The 16,898-nt window shown below is 51.3% G+C and overlaps 1 protein-coding gene across 1 annotated transcript; it reads right to left on the bottom strand.

The window, feature by feature from the left end:
* Positions 1-4,865: 4,865 nt before the first annotated feature.
* On the bottom strand, positions 4,866-12,388 carry WFIKKN2 (WAP, follistatin/kazal, immunoglobulin, kunitz and netrin domain containing 2). Its single transcript, XM_006889281.1, has 2 exons — positions 12,001-12,388; positions 4,866-6,525 (listed from the first exon to the last, which is right to left on the bottom strand). Exons 1-2 carry the CDS (start codon positions 12,202-12,204, stop codon positions 5,005-5,007), a joined length of 1,725 nt encoding a protein of 574 aa, XP_006889343.1. The 5' UTR covers positions 12,205-12,388; the 3' UTR covers positions 4,866-5,004.
* Positions 12,389-16,898: the final 4,510 nt, after the last annotated feature.

The raw sequence follows: 16,898 nt of genomic DNA on the forward strand, positions 1-16,898 counted from the left end.
AGCAAATTGTCCATTCAACCATTCATACATATTTTGGTTTGTGATATTAATTGCAATCCCCACATTGTAACATCACTCTTCTCTCTTCCTTCCTGTGATTCTAATTTCCATTCATCCTTCTAGTTCTTCCTGCCTCCTGAGCTTCAGCCCTGGGTAAATGCTTTCCTTTCAGTTTTGTATGGTTAATTGTTCTAAGAAGTAAGTAGGTTGCTATTGGCCTTCTGTCTATTGTTTGGTACGTTTTCATTTCAGGCTCAAAGGGTGACTAAGGGGCTTTCCCTCTTGGGGGAACCTATCAGACCAACAAGCCTAGTTGTTGTAATTATTTTGCGGTTTATTTCACATTTTCTTCCCTTTCAGGGCAGTCAGCAATGGCAGCAGGTATTGTCTACTTCTTCTGGTGTTTCATCTTTGGACGACATGTTTCCATGTTGTTTGTTGTTGTATACCGCTGAGTTGGAACTGACTAACTGCTGACTGTCTAGCAGATTTTCAGAGGCTGTAAATCACTTGGGAGGTGGTTGTTGCCCTAATTGTTTCTATACATCTTTGCTTTCTTCTCCCTCATTTTTTTTGTTTTGTTTCAGACAGGGAGAGACCAAAAACTATCACATAGATAGCTGCTTACAAACTTTAAAAAAAAAATTCTGTTTTTCAAGTAGTTGTTTTTATTGCATTGAACACATCAAAAATGTTGACTTGACAAATATTGTGTTCTTTTGCTTTTATGACAATAAAACTTAGATGTAAAATCAAACCTAAAAATTTCACTTACTGCTTTTCTGAAACAATTCCAAGTTCATTGCCAATGAATGGGTTTCTATTCATAGCAAACCTATAAGACAGTAGAACTTCTCCAAATGGTTTCGTAGACTGTGATTTTTATGGAATTTAAATCTTTATCCTAGAGAGCTCCTGGAGACATCAAGTTGCCAACTTTCTATTTTGTAGTCATGTGTGGGGGTCTTTAAATTTTAATGAAAATTTACAGAGACTTTGGGTTTCCAGTCATTCATTGTTGCATAATTTCCTCCCTGGCCCCCCTCACCCCCAGTTCACTTTTCTCTTCTAAAAATAATAATAATAATAATAATAATAATAATAATTCTTTCATTGTTATACAATCCTCACTCCCACCCCAGTCCACTCCACTATGCATATTTCATTCTGGATTCTTGTCATGACATAATACCTAATCATATATTCCTCCTAAACTGTTCTCTATCTCATCTGTTTCAATGCAGTATACATTATTTATCCCCTCTTAGTTTTCCCTCATCTCCGATGCCAGACCTGCTTTACAAGAGTGGCACTGTGCAGTATTTGTCCCCTTGTGACTGAGATATTTCACTCAGCATAATGTCCTCTAGGTTTACCAATTTTGTATACTATTTCATGAGTTTCTTGTTTTTTAAATGCAGCATAGTATTCCATTGTGTGAATATACCAAAACTTCTCTAGCCATTTGTTTGCTGATGGGCACTTGGGTTCTTTCCAACTCTTTGCTATTGTGAACAAAGCTGCAATAAACATGGGCGTGCATATATCTGCTTCGGTGGCAGTTATGGTTTCTTTAGGCTATATTCCCAGTAGTGGAATTGCTGGGTCAAATGGCATTTCTATCTCCAACTTTTTGAGAAAGAGCCATACTTCCTTCCATAGTGGTTGTACCACTTTTCACTGCCACCAACAGTGAATAAGGGTTCCAGTTTCTCCACAACCTCGCCAGCATTTGATGTTTGCTGTTCTGTTGAATTTTGTTATTCTAACTGGGGTGAGCTGGTATTTCATAGCTGATTTGATTTGCATCTCTCTTAGAGCTAGGGATTTTGAACATTTCTTCATGTGTTTGTTCACCATCTGAATGTCTTCTTTGGTGAACTGTCTGTCTATCCTGTGCCCATTTTTCAATTGGGTTGTTTTCCTTTATCTTCTTGTTGTGTTCGAGTATTTTATAAAGTCCCATATCAGACGTATCACTACCAAATATTTTTTTCCCCAGCCTGTGGCTTCCCTTTTCACGCTGTTGGAGAAGTTTTTGGATGTGCATAGGGATTTGATTCTTAGAACATCCCATTCATCTATTTTATTTTCTCCTGGTTGTAGGTGTAGCCATGCATTTTTAACTACTGTGTCACCAGGGCTCTTTGAAGAAACATTAGGGTTCATATTGACTGTAACTAGCACTAACATTAGTTGCTTTATTAAATGAAGTGTTGATGTGATTAAATATGAGTGAATTTCTAACGTTATGATAGTTCAATAATCTAATAGAACTTATTGGCTAAAAGAATGCCATACAAAGTGATGGGTTCATTTTCTTGGTCTTCAAAACATTGACGTCTCTTATTTCTCTGGAATATATCTTTCTTTGACTGCAAGGGCAAGGAAAAAAAATGTTTTTAGCTCAAAAATGTAGAAACTGCTTGAAAAATTTCACACAGTATTTGTTCTCTTAAATTTAATGCAAAAATTATCCACATTTACCCTCCCGTGCTTTCAGTGGAACTCCTGAGGGGCTTGAGCTTACCTAAGTCCTATAGTTAGTGTTCTGTCCGTGATCAAGCAGATAAAGAAGACATCTCAATCTATTAGACAAACAGATCTGTCTTGAAGGAAGTACAGCAATGAACGATGTGCCCTAGAGGTCGAGATGGTTAACATTCATCTCATATGCTTTGGGTATGTTGTCAGAAAAGGCTGGTCATTAAGAAACTACATCACGCTTGGAAAAGTCAGCAAAAGAGAAGATGATCCTCAGAGAGATGGATTGACTCGGTGGCCGGAACAATAGGCCGAAGCACATGGGAAATCACGATGATGGTGTGGGATGGTTCTGAGCAGTTGTTCCGAGAGCCAGTGAGCCATCATTGACTGCAAGGCGCTCAGAGATTTTTGTACAAACTCTCTCCATTTACTCTTCTTTCCACCCATCAGGTCTCCAGTTCGGCCATAAGGTGTCTCTGTGACAGGTGCAGCTGGAGCAGGAAGGGTGTCCTACATTGTCTTGTTTTCTCTTCCTTGATGTTAGAAAATCTCGTTCACAAACTTGTAAGACTTACTTGACAAAACAGAGGGAGCTCTGGTGGCCTAGTGCATAAGGAGTTGTGTTGCCAACCCAGAGGCAGGAGATTAAAATCCATCAGTTGCTCTACAAAAGAATGATGGCCAGTCTCCTCTTGTGCTATTTACAGTCTCGGAAAACCTGCTGGAGGGTCAGCCATGAGTCAGTTCTGACACGATGGCACATAACAGCACTAAAGCAGAATGCAGAACACTGTCTTTGCGAACGATGTTTTGCCAGTTGATCCTGATGCCCTTTCCCTAAGATGATGGTCTTGGAAGCCTCAGCTTCCTTGTGTTTGGTCTGTAGGACTATGGTGAGCCCACAGATGTGGCATGTCCAAGCTACTCCATCACCCAACATGGTCCCATTGTCAGGACTTTCCTCCGCCGACCCACTATCAAGTTCACCACCATGTGCTGGCCACAGTGACAGAGGTGAACATACCACCCCACTTCATATACTTCATACACACACACTCATAGACCTTAACCCCAAAGAATCTCTCCCACACACATATGCAACAGAATCACTCAGAAGGGTTCTTGATAATATGAGCTTTTAATTGGCATCTTCTCCCTACGTTCAAGGAAGAAATGAAGACACCTTGTCATGACCTTCAGCTGTGAAGGGGCTTGGATGGATGAAGGGCTGAGGAAGGAACGAGGGCAGATACAGAACTGACAGTGGATTTCTCGGGGCTTCTATCTAGTAACAGGGTGGCCAGGCCCACACAGGCAGTCTGGAAACACAAAAAAATCACCAGCCAGCTGCCACATCCCGAGCCTGCCCTCCGAGGCCTGCCTTAGAGTCTCCCTCCAGGTCCCTGCTGCAGGGAGCTCTGGCGGCCTAGTGGTAAGGCGCTGCACTACCTACCTGAAGGCAGGCAGTTCGAATCCACAGGCTGCTCTGCAGAAGAAAGATAGACACTCTCCTTCCAGTGTGATTTACTGCTTCTGACAACCTGCTAGAGGGACAAGGTCAATTCCAGCTCCATGGTACATAGGTCCTGCTGGCTCCTAAGGCCAACACCAGATGGCAGCATTGAACAACACTGGCTCCTTAAGCCTGCTTCCCATCCTCCTCTCCTCTTTCTTATTCCTTCACTGGCCCCACCTCCTCTTTCTGTCTCTCTCTTCCTACCAAAACAGATCCAGTGGCTTTTATCCGCTTTATTTTGAAGGAAACTGGTGCCGTTTGAAAGCACACACTGTCAAATAGGGCCATTCAATAACTGGAAGGGACAGCTATGGATCTGTTTGGGGGAACCCAGCGGTACTGGGCATTTGTGCTTGGTCACTATGAGTTGACCCAGGTCTAGTGTCCCTGTGACCCTGGGACCTGGCACTCAGTAAGTGCTCAGAACTAGCCCTGGAGGTGAAAGGAATGGAATTGGGTCAGCAAGCCAGCACAGCCCCTAAGAAACAGGTAAACAGGTGCTCTGGTGACCTCAGCAACTGCAGGTCCACTTGTCCCAGCAGCCCCTCTTCAGAGATGTTGTATGCCCCCAACACCCTCCTGCCCACAGCTCTTGTCATGTCCTGGGGGCTGTGGGGAATTAATCGGAGGGGAGCTTTCATGGGACTTCCTTTCTCTCTCCATCCACCACCCTTACAATTCAGCTCCTTCGCTTCTTGTGACCACCAGTGCAGAACCTTGGGTGGGGACCCACTGCTGGGAGAGCCAGGGAGGGAGAGGCCAGCGGAAGGAGGGGAACGCTGGGCAGACTGGCTTCCAAGGATCCCTCGTCTGTAGACATCTCCCACCTCGGGTAAGAAGGTGTAACACAAGTACTGGAACTTGACCTGGACTTCGGGATGTTTTGCTGATGCCAGCTGGCGTTTCGCTGTCTAATCTGACCTTGCCCAGTTTGCTGACTGTGGGGTGTTGGGACGGGGTGTGCTGAGGGCCAGGTTGGGGGCCAGGATGGGGCGCTGCCCTCAGTGCACCGCCAGCATCTCCTTGAGGACGTCGCAGGTCTTCTTGTGCATGACCTCGCGAAGCTTCCGGACTCGCCGGGTGCTGGACGCTCCCACGAAGCTGTCCGGCCGCAGCATGGCCATGCCGCCGTCCACCTCGCCCATGATGATGAGCGGGGTCTCGCCCACCGTCACGTTGGGGCAAGGGCAGGCCCAGTCCACGTGCAGCAGCGTGACCTCCAGCGGCTCTCGGCCCAGGAACTTGAGTCCCATCTTCTCGTCCTTGAGGACCTCGTCCACGGTCACCAGGGCCCGGCCGGCGTCGGGCTCCTCGGTCAGCTCTGACACCCGGCCCAGGATGACAAAGTCGCTGCGGCAGAAGCTGGTCACGAGCTTCTGCCTGGGCTTGCAGGCCCTGCAGCGCTGGTTCCCCCGGGGGAAGGGGCAGGACTCCTCGCAGGCCTCTCTGCTCTCGAAGTTGTTGCTGTTGCCCTCACAGCCGCCGTAGACGAACGACTGGCACTGGCCTGTCTGGCCGTTGTAGGCCCAGCGGGGCACGTAGGCCTTGCAGGGACCCTGCAGGGCGGGCAGGCTGCACACGGCCAGGGGCCCGCTCATGCACGCCAGCATGCAGGCCTCGTAGGTCTCGAAGTGGTTGAGGTTGCGGTGGCAGCGGCCGTAGGTGAAGGTGAGGCAGTTGTTGACCTGGGCGTCAAAGTGCCAGCGGGTCTGCTCCTCGCCGCAGTCCTCGCCGTCGGGGGGCTGCAGACACTCGGCCGCGGGGAAGGCCGTGCCCTGCACGCTGCTCTCGGCCGTGGCCGCCGCCGGACCCGCCCTGACCACCGACAGCGGGAAGTCGGCCCGCAGGACACCGGCGGCGTTCCGGGCCGTGCACGTGTAGATGCCCGCGTCCTGCGACTGGGCGTTGTAGATGACCAGCTGGGCGATGTTGGTGACCACCACGTTGCCGCGCACGTGGTTGGGCCGCATGACCACGTTCTCGCGGTCCTCCAGCTGCTTCTCCCACGTGATCTCGGGCCGGGGCCGGCCCACCACGTCGCACAGGAAGCTCACGGTCTCGCCCATGGTGACCGACTGGTGCACGGGGTGGTTGAGCAGGGCCGGGGCCGCCATGTCCAGCCCCGGGGTCTCGGGGGAGACGGTGGTGGGGTGCTCGGTGGTCTCGGGGGGCGGGGGGCTGGTGTGGGGCCAGGTGAAGTGGTAGCGGCAGGTGACCACGGCCAGCGTGATGCCCTTGGAGCAGGCTTCGGCGTCCATGTAGCAGCGGTTGTAGTAGGTGAGCCCGTCGGAGGCACAGGTGAAGCTGGGCTCCTTCTCACAGCGGTCTTTGCACTTACACACGGGCTGGCCGTCCCAGATGTCACACTCGGAGCCCTGCTGCAGACACATGAAGTGGTCGCACGTGGCCTCCTTCGGCATGCCCACGGGGCCCTTCTTGCCCTTCACGTCCACGTAGCGGGCGGCCACACAGCTCTTGGCCCCGCACACGTTGGGGCAGCACTTCTCGTAGGTCTCGCACTCCTGGGGAGAGTGACAGAGAGGCTTGAGCAGCGCGGAGTAGGAAGAGAGGATGTGTCCCCCCAGCCCCCAGAAATGCTTATCACCATGTGCTGACCATGAGCCAAAGATTTTTATGATAATATAGCTATCGGCTGTACAAGACAAAGGGGGGGTGACTCTAATCCGCAGCCCTCAGGCCTGTTTTTCATTGTTTTGGGTCAAACATTCTTCTAGGTGGTATAGCCCTGGTGTGCCCACTTGCCGTACAGAGGTAACTGGTGGTTGCTGTGAAGCTGCACACTGTGACCCTGATGCATCAGATGCGATACTGGTTGCCCATGGTGGACAGTGTTTGGTGGAGCTCCCTGGTTAAAACAAGCTTAGAAGCAGGAGTAGCATCCACTTCCATAATAGCTTGCCTCGGGAAACCCTATGAACCTGGAGAAAGGATGAAAGTCACACAAGTGTCAAGGACTTATTCATAGGGTCGCTATGAGTCGCCTACGACTCAATGGCACTTAACAGCAACAACAACACAGCTAATGGCAATAAACAACAACAACAAAGCTATCCTACGCATAGCCAGGAAAGGTGGAGGGTCCGGGAAAGAGAGGAAGACCCTCGACGAGATGGATCGACATAGCAACTACAGCAAGGGACACAAGTGTGTCAGGGATGAGAATGGCACAGAACAGAACCAGGTTCAGAGCTGTTGTTCCTAGGGTCCCTAAGAGTTGTACCCAACTTGATGGCTCTTAACAACAATGACGGTACACGACATAGTAAGATGTTGTTATGTATCATCACTGGAACCGACTCATAGCTGACCCGTCATAGGGTTTTCAGAGGCTGTGAACCACACAGCAGGAGACTGCCCATCTTTCTCTCACAGACCGGCTGACTGATTCGAACCACATGCCTGTGGGTTGCCAGTGCAACTTCTTACCATTAGGCCACCAGAGCTCCCTGGCATACATAGACATCATATAATAGCATACATATAAACATATAGAGCATAAAGTATATCTATAGAGAGAGGATATAAACAAATATATACATATAAACAGGTACAAGACAAGAAGTAGTCATTTAAACAGAACAAGCAGACATTGCATGGTTTCATATGTGTGTCAGGACTGTATCCTTTCTCCATGCCTGTTCAATCTGTGCTGAGAAACATTTTGAGAACTCAGCTCTCAATATGAAGAGTGTCATTAAGATTAGAGGAAGACTCATCAATAACCCACATTATGCAAATAACACAGCCTTGCTCTCAGAAAGTGAAGAGGACTTGAAGTACAGATCAATACAATTACATCTTCAAGTCAATAAAACAAAAAATCTTCACAACTGGGCAAATGGGCAACATCATGATGTTGTTGTTGTTGTTGTTGTTGTTAAGTGCCGTTGAGTCACAGGCGACTCATAGCGACCCTACGAAGGAGAGTCCTTGATGCTTGGGTGCCTTTCATCCTCTCTCCAAGTTCATAGGGTTTCCGGAGGCAAGCTATTATGGAAGTGGACGCCACTCCTCCTTCCACGCTTGTTCAATCGGGGAGCTCCACCCCACTCTCAGTCCGCATCGGGTAGCCAACCATTAACACATTTGACACATCCGTGTCACAGTGTTCAGCCTCACAGCAACCACAAGTGACCGTGGGATGGCAACTAACATCATCATAGATGGAATAAATACTGAAATTGTCAAAGATTTCATTTTGCTTGGATCCATAATCAATACCCATAACAACTTATAGCCAAGAAATCAAGGGACATGTTATATTAGACAAAAACTTACACTCATGGACCTCTCCAAAGTGCTAAAGAGCAATAAAGTCATAAACTGACTAAGGAACACCTGACCTAAGGCGTGGACTTTTCAATTGTTTTATATCCATGGAGAAATTAGACAATGAAGGAAGCCCAAAGAAGTGATGCCTTTGTAGTGTAGTACTGATGAAGAGCATTGTGCAAAAGGACAAATCATTTTTGGAGTAAGTGCAATCAGGAGCACTTAGGGCCAAGATGATAGAACTTTGTGTCACATACTTTGGGTATCTTGTCAGGAGGGGACAGTCCTTAGAAAAGAGACATAAGGCTGGTAAAGGTGGAGGGTCAGAGAAAGAGAAGAAGACACTCAATATGATAGCTTGACACAGTGACTACACAATGGGCTTGAATGTGGTGGAGATTGGGAAGATGGCACAGAATGGGACATAGTTTCTATTTGTTGCTATGAGTTGTGAACTTGAAGGCACCTGACCATAACATAAACAGCATTTACTACATGTCGGCCCTTCTGAGAACTTTACACTGGCTGTCCACCACAAACCTGTGAGATGGGTGCAACTGTAATCCCCACCTTACACGTGGTGATAACCGAGGCACACAGAGGTTTATCAGGTTGCCCCAAATCACACAGCATGTAGTGTGGGAAGAATCAGGACACTTCCCAACAAGCGGGGACATTTCCTTACAACTTATGACAGAGGAGAATGAAGAGGCTCAGAGGAGGCATGCCGAAGTCTACATGGTTAAAAAGTATAAAGGAGTTCGGTCTCCAGGTGGATAGGGTTCTGAAATGGTGTTGTTTTCAGACACCAAACAGCATCTAGGTTTCAGCAAGTTCAAATTCACTGCTGTCAAGTCAGAACCAACTCATAGTTGGCAAATTAGCCTAAATTTTTGTCTTTTCTCCAACGTGGTAAGGAGGCCCTGGCCAGCATGAAGAGATCTCAGCACGCAAAGAAGGGGCAGTCAGAAGCCACAGGGACAGGTGTTCGGATCTCAGCACGCAAAGAAGGGGCAGTCAGAAGCCACAGGGACAGGTGTTCGAGGTTACACACTCCTCTTCTTTGCCTGAGGACACAACACACATCAGGAACACACACACACACACACACACACACACACACACACACACCCCCTTTGTGTTCATTTCAGTGTGTGTATAAATGTGCAAAAGTGTCCTCCACAGGATTTTCAATGAATGTCATCTTCTGGAAGGAGACTGCCAGACCTATTTTCTGCGATGCTTCTGAGTGGTTTCAAACCACTAAACTTCTGGTGAGGTGTGAAGTGTTTACTCTTTTGTGTTTAATCACCACTTACATTCCTCCAAGCTGAGAGTCAGGGCAGATGGGACAGACCAGGGACACCAGTTCTCACTACCGTGGGTCGTACCAGACCTCAGCCATCGAGTCCAGCAGGAGAGACATCTCATGGAGGAAACAACCAGAGGGGGAGATCCCCTTATGTGGCAAATGTCGGCGAGGCGGTCAGCAAGGACTTACCAGGCCGTAATCTCCTCTGATTTTCTGTGGAGCACGTAAGGCATTAGTATAATTCCTCGAAATCACCGCCGTGCTCCTGGAGCAGGCACCGACAAGGATTTCACGTGGTGCCCTCGACAATAGCGCAGGGTGCCCGCTGGCAGGCAGGCAACGCCTCTAATCCTCACCCCGGTAGTAATGCAGGCGGCTCCCCACGCAGGGCTGGCCTCACCGTCTGACTTTCATTCCAGCCTCTGACATTCCACATCGGCTCATAGGGGGACTGTGCCCCCGCCCGGCTGTGTGGAGCCGCCTGCCTGACTTGTTTACTGTTTTTCCTTCTTCAGCTCAGAATGGGGACTTTGTTTCACAGCCATGTTTGGCATGGGCTTCCAGGCCACCCCTGGGGAGGCTTTGGGGTGGTGATGGGCAGACTTTGAAGTAGGGTCTGTGGGAGATCAGGCGGGTCCAGGGGCTGGAGCAGACGCCTGAGGGTCATTCAGGCCCTTCAGAGACTCTGCCCAGACAGATCCATTAACACCAGAAGGTGCAGGCCGAGCTGGGTCCCCGAGGTCCAGGGAAGCTAGGATCTCATCAGTGCAGCAGGCTGACACAGGACCTCTGTGAGGGAATGCTCCACCACCTCTCTGACTCCTTATCTCCCTCTCACGTAGCACCATCATTGCCCACTGGCAGCTGCTGGCCTGAGAATTGTCCTCTGGGCCTTGTGCATGGGGGTCTCCCCTCTCCAGGGAGAACTGAGCTCCTGGAAAGGGGGGTGTGAGGTGCATCTGGCAGGAGCAGCAGAAGCATCAGTGTCTCATGTCCTGATGGTCTAAGACTCTCAGTGCAGCCCTGGTGCCACCAAGAGGCTGGGTGGCCTCTTCTGGGGCTGGAGTGAGTGGACCCCTAGTCCCTGGGTTGAACAGACCTCTAGCCCCTGAGGTGAGCAGACCCTTAGTCCCTAGGGTGAGCAGCCTCTAGCCCCTGGGGTGAGTAGATCTCTATTTCTTGGGGTAAGTGGACCCTTAGCCCAGGGTGAGCAGACTCCTAACCCCTGGGTTGAGTGAGCCCCTAGCCCCTAGGGTAAACAGACTCCTAGTCCTGGGGTAAGTGAGCCCCTAGCCCCTGGAGTGAGTGGGCTGCTAGCCAGCCCCTGGGGTGAACGAGCTCCTAGTCCCTGGGGTGAGCAGATCCCTAGCACCTGGGGTGAACAGGTCACTAGCCCCCGAGAGGTGAACAGGCCCCTGGCACCTGGGCTGAATGGGTCCCTAGCCCCTGGGGTGAATAGGCCCCTGGCACCTGGGCTGAATGGGTCCATAGCCCCTGAGGTGAACAGGCTGGCACCTGGGCTGAACGGGTCCCTAGCCCCTTAGGTAACAGGCCCCTGGTACCTGGGCTGAATGAGTCCCTAGCCCCTGTGGTGAACAGACCCCTGGCACCTGGGCTGAACGAGTCCCTAGGCCCTGAGGTGAACAGGCCCCTGGCACCTGGAGTGAACAGGTCCTTAGCACCTGATGTGACTAGGACCCTAGCAACTGAAGTGAGTAAATCCTTAGCCCCTGGGGTGAGAGAACAAGACTCACGCTCTGACTCAGGAGTGACCACCCCCTAGAGCAGAAGCCCCACAATGGTCTCACGAACACTGTCCTAGAATTGATCCTGTCACATTGTCCTGTGACAGGAGAGATGGGAGGCTTGAGGACCCTGGCAGGTTCAAATTTAGTTCATGCCCCACTGAGGACATGCGGAGAACAATGCCACACCATTCCTGCTAGACCTGATGTCAGCACTGGCTGCTCTCAGATGAGGGTCCAAATGCCTGGCAAGGGGCTGGGAGGGTAGGAAGGAGCACAGGCAGACCCGTGGTCAGGACATGACCCAGCCCTGCCCTTCCATCACCACAGCTCCGCGCTTTGAAGTGTCCACTGTCTCACTTGGAAAGGAGATTCGAATGCCCACCTTGATGGCCAGCTGTGCCTATGTCCTACTATGTGTCTGGCCCAGTGCTGCCTCACTGCAGCCCTTAGCAAGCAGAAGGCAAGGAGTCTGCTACTCCCAGGCCCCAGTGAACTTGACCATCACACCCACCTCTTCTTCTGGGTGACCAGACAGACATGATTCAGTAGGAACAGCCCAAGATCCTCCTAGATCCTGGGTGCTGTGGGCATTCCCTAGCCATCCATGCCCCCAGCTCCCACTCCCCTACCCTGCAACCACTCACCTGGTCTGTCTCACACTCCCGCTTGCAGGTGCTCTGGGCATCCACCCAGAGGTTGGGGTTCATGTCGTTGGGGCAGATGCCAGCGTGAGAATAGCGGATGGGTGGCAGTGCCCCGCCTTTCAGGGGTGTCCCAAGCAGCAGCAGCAGCAACACTGCCACCTGCCCCCAGTGGGAGCAGAACTGGTGGCACCCTGCGGCCCACATGGTGTGGTACTGCAGAGGCCAGAGTCCTCCCTGCGACGATGCCAGCGGCTGGAGCCCACTAGGGCCTTCTGCTCCTCTTTCTCTGGGGACTGGAGACACCTGCCCCTCCCCACACCAGCAGCTTCCTCGTGGCAGAGGCTGGACTGGGGCTGTGGCTGCCTCCACCGTCAGTGCAGCCTGCTCTGGGCTGCCGGCTTCAGATAAAAGAAAGGTCTGGGGCAGGAAACTCCCTCTCCTGAGTGTGCAGGGAGAGGACCGCAGCAGGGGCCCCGGCTGGATTTATATCCTGGGCGCACCCGAGTGGGAGTGAGCTAACCTGATGCCTGTCACAGGCAGGCCGCTGGCTCCTCTGTCCTGTGGCCCGATCACAGACTTGTTGCAGAAGCGGGGAGAAAAAAAAGCTGGAAGCAGTTTAGGCGGCTGTATCTGGCACGGTGGGACACCTGCTTGTTTTTGAGCTCTAGGAGGCCTTTAACCCCTTCAAGGGCCAGAAATGGCATGTGCTTGGGGGGGAGCTGGCTCCAGGACACGCAAACTCCCTGTGAAGAAGGGATTTGTTTCCCTTTCTCCCACCCCACCTCCCTGGACCAGGCCCCCTCCTCCCCTTTGGCCACCTCTAAAGAACACACAATCGCTTGTTACAAGGAAGGACCTGCAGCCACCACCGGGTTAGCATCGCCCAGCCTGATAGTACATTTGAGAGCAAATGACGTGGAAAAACAACAAGTTCACGGCCATTCCAGGGCGGGCTGGAGCAGCGCTGTAAGCCGACTCCTACCCCAGCAGCAGGGCCTTTGTGGGGGGCGTGAGCGCGGACAGCTCCGTATCTCTCTGTCCCAAGCCGTTTGTGTCTCAAGTTCCAACCTTAGTGAATTTTCCCCAAATCATTCCAGAGACACATACCAGATATGCTCCGGCTTCCCCCGCAGCCAGGACGGATCACATTCCTCGCCCCTGGGTTGACACCCTTGTCGGCTCCAAGAAAACCTACATGGTAACAGTGTTTCAGCAGTGGGACTACCCAGCTGCCCTCGCGAATGGCCGTCATGGCTGCCGGTCAGCGAGCTCTTGCTGAGTGTCCAGTGCTTCCAGGCACACCACGTCCTTCCCCCATGCTGCAATGAAATAAGTTCAAGGTCAAAGAGGGCAACTGACTCACCCACGGTCACACGAGTCATCACAATAATAGATGCTCTTCTGTGTACTGGTGCCAGGCTCTGTACGTGTGGTATCATTTCAGCCTCACCACAGACAGCTCCTCTGGTTTAGACCGGAGGAAGTGGATGCACAGAGAAGTTGGGTAACTTCTCCCATGTCACACAGCTCCCAGTTCGCCCAAAAACGTGGAAAGCAGCTTGGAAGCCATCCTCCTCACTCAGCCATCAGAAATGCCCAAACCCTGGATACCAAGGCTTGGAGCTATTGGGGACTGCATTTGTGAAGGGAGTGGGGTGAGGGCCTAAATTCCTAGTGAATGGGGATCATTTCCCCATCACTTATCAGGGTATTTACTTGTCTCCAGAATATCACAGAAAAGCAAGCAGAGTATCTTCAGGTTGATCCTTTATCCCCAAAGGCAAGAAGGAGTCAGCTCCTTCCAAGAAAAGGTGCCTTTGCAAGACCAAACCATAAACCAACCACTGAGTTGCTTTGCACTCCAGAGAAGAGAGCTCTCGTCCCTGGAGAGAACTTGGGAAGCCCCTGGCACCATCTTCATTTTAGAGATGGAGAAACTGAGTCCTGACCCCCAGCACCATCCCGGTTCGACGTCCCCCTCAGGGCTCTAATTCACCATCTGAAGTGACAATCTAATTCCTCTCCACCTTGTGGACTCTCCTCTCTCTCTTCTTAGCTGGGTGGTATGTTGGTTTCTCTGCCTGAGCTGAGTCCTCCCCATCGTGTGGGCCTTTCTGCTCATGTCAAATAGCTAATGAAGGGCGGCAGACCCTAATCCCCTAAATTATTGGAATAAACTTCCCTCCGAGGTCGGTCCCCGTAATGAAGCCAGACAGCGGGCGACGCCGGCTGCTTTGAATTCCCTGTAATTTTATAAACCCGTGTTCCAGCTGCTCCGAGCAGGGGCCGCCACGCAGTGCCTGGGCCAACGTGGTTGGTGAGTGGCGGGTGCAGGGCAAAGCCTCCTTTGATATCTCAAAGGGGAATAGACAGTGTCACATTTCTAAACAGGACTTAGAAAAATTGTCACCATCTCATTACACACGAATGAGGATCCGGGGAGCGGAGGCTGATTTCTGGGTGTCACTGAGATGACTGGCTCAGGTGGAGGAGCGAGAAGGGGGGGTTGGAGAGCAGAGGTGGGATCCTCCTGGAAAAGCAGCCCAGTGCAGTCCTGGTGAGCGCCGTGGTCGCTCCCTGCCCGGGCCCCTTTCTGGCCACTCCACTCAAAACAGCATCAGGGAAGAAGGGGCCCTAGAACACTCCCAATTCTCCCTCTCAGCCTATCCAAGTCTCCCACCAGAACAGAGCTCAGAATAATAAATAACATCTGATCAGGGCTCGGGGCCCACACAGCGTCTGTGCCGACATCATCACCACTGACCCTCGCCTTGGCCGCGGGAGGCAAGCAGTGGGGTGTTGCTGTAAGCTGTGTTGTGCAGAAGAGGAAACCAAGTCACACAGGAGTGAAACTGGGCCTGTCCCAGGGTCCCAGGCGTAGGTGGATCCCACCAAACTCTCCCTGGCCGTGTCCTGTGCTCTACACACAACCCAGCCCCTCAGAAAGGCCTCCCCCAGGCCTGCTGGCCGCCCACCAGCCAGGCTTGTTTAGAAGCGGTTCTGAGAGTGTTTGAAGGCTCCTCCAGGCAGCCCCTCCCTCAGCAGGTGCCGGATAAGCCCCTGGGTCCACTCCCTCACTGCTGCTCAGCCTCTGTCTGTCTGTCTGTCTCCCTCACTTGCCTCTCCAGTGGGTGGAGCAGGCGCAGCCTCATCAATCCCTGGTACTGTATGAGAGTCCCCAGCTGGGCTGGCTCAGCCATCCACTCTCATGTCCACCAGGCCTCCTCCACAGGCCTTGAGCTGGGTCGGGAGTGGCCTGGCCTGGACCTGCCTAGCTGGTGTGTGGGTGTCCCACCCTTCTCCCACAGCTCAGCCACTCTGAGCTCCCTCAGCCCCCACCACTGTCAGAAGGTTGAGGGACTGTGCACTCTACAGCCTCCAAGGTGGGTTCAAAGCTCTGGGTGCATCCAGCAGGAAGGCACATTGGACAGTGGACTCTGGGTGACCCATGACCTCAGGTTCACCCAGAGCGTAACCACTGCTTAGGCACCAGGGTCTTAGCTGACACACTGGATTCTATTTGCCACATCAGCCAGGCCAGTGACTTCAGCGCACACACTGACAGCCGCACGGACACCTGCGTCAGTTCTGCTCTTGTACAGATCACGTCTCTTACCTCTCATAGCATCTCTTCCCTCTGCTCCTCTTCTGTTTCCTTCGGCAAATGTGTTTTAAAGCACCCATTCTCTGGCGGTTCAAATCCACCAGCGGCTCCTCGAGAGAAAGATGGAACTCTCTTCCCATAAATGTGTGCAGCTTCCAAAAATCCACTGGAATGTTGGTTTCAACTCAGTAACAACCAGCTGAGCAGAGTTGACTGTGTGCCAAATTCTGGATACATCGAGACAATCGGAAGTTCCGGTCCGCAGAGAGGACACAGTCTAGGCCAGAAATCGGGGCTGCAGAAGGACGACAGTAAGGGCCTGGGGATGCTGCTGAACAGAAGGACTGGACCAGCCAGCAATTCTGCACAAGAAACCTGCTGGCAATCTGCTCCTGTGAAGATTTCGAACCAAACCAATCCTGTTGCCGTCAAGTCTTTTCTCACTCAGGGTGACCCTACAGGACAATGAAGAAGTGCCCAGTAAAGTGTCTAAAAATGAAGAGTGAGTGTGTGTGTGTGTGTGTGTGTGTGTGTGTGTGTGTGTGTATGAGATTTGAGTGAAAGTTTATGGAGCAAATTGGTTTTCCATTCATCAACTCATATACGTTCTGTCTTACGGCCGTACAACACCTCCTTGACCTACATGCTTCTCACTTCTTCACACTCATCTTCCAAGCTTTCTCCCTGGGCGAACACTTGCCTTTTGATCCTGTAGGATTGAATGCTAGAAGGAAGGAAGTTACTGTTCACCTTCTAGGCCAGTCTATTGTTTGAGCCACAATATGAGTTGAGTCCCAAGTTTGAAAGACCCTAGTACGGACCCTAGACTCAGGGGTTCCACCAGTCTCTATCAGACCAAGAAACCTGGCCGTTTTTACGTTTTTTTTTTTAGTTTGTTCCACATTTTCTTGCCTTCTCTACCCTAGACCCTCTGCTGTGACCCCTTTTGGAGTGGTCAGCGGTGGTAGCCAGCCACCATTAGTTCTTCTGGTCTTGGGGTCACGGACGTTGACGTTTTCGTGGCCCATTAGTCCCTTGGATGAATTGTTTCTGTGCATCTTTGATTCCCTACTCTCTTCTTTGTTCCAGAAAGGGAAACACCAACAGCTGCACTTTAGATGGCCTTTGGCAAGCTTTTAAGACCCGGTCATTACTCACACAAGTAAGAAGATGTACAACCTTGTCTTTGTGGACTGTGTTACACCAACTGACCTTCATGTCCCCAGAGACTCTGGTCCCAAAGTCCTAAGACCAGCAGTGTATTCTCTCCCTTTGTGTTTGGTTTTGATTAGAA

This window comes from Elephantulus edwardii, unplaced genomic scaffold (assembly GCF_000299155.1).
Source record: "Elephantulus edwardii isolate Elephantulus edwardi_28Jun2011 unplaced genomic scaffold, EleEdw1.0 scaffold00077, whole genome shotgun sequence".
NCBI classification, from domain to species: domain Eukaryota; kingdom Metazoa; phylum Chordata; class Mammalia; order Macroscelidea; family Macroscelididae; genus Elephantulus; species Elephantulus edwardii.

Excerpts from the sequence above, each read along its gene's own strand:
- WFIKKN2 (XM_006889281.1), bottom strand. The coding sequence starts at position 12,204 with ATGTGGGCCGCAGGGTGCCACCAGTTCTGCTCCCACTGGGGGCAGGTG. Across the intron at positions 6,526-12,000 it reads GGGAGTGTGAGACAGACCAG|GAGTGCGAGACCTACGAGAA; the intron begins GTGAGTGGTTGC and ends CACTCTCCCCAG.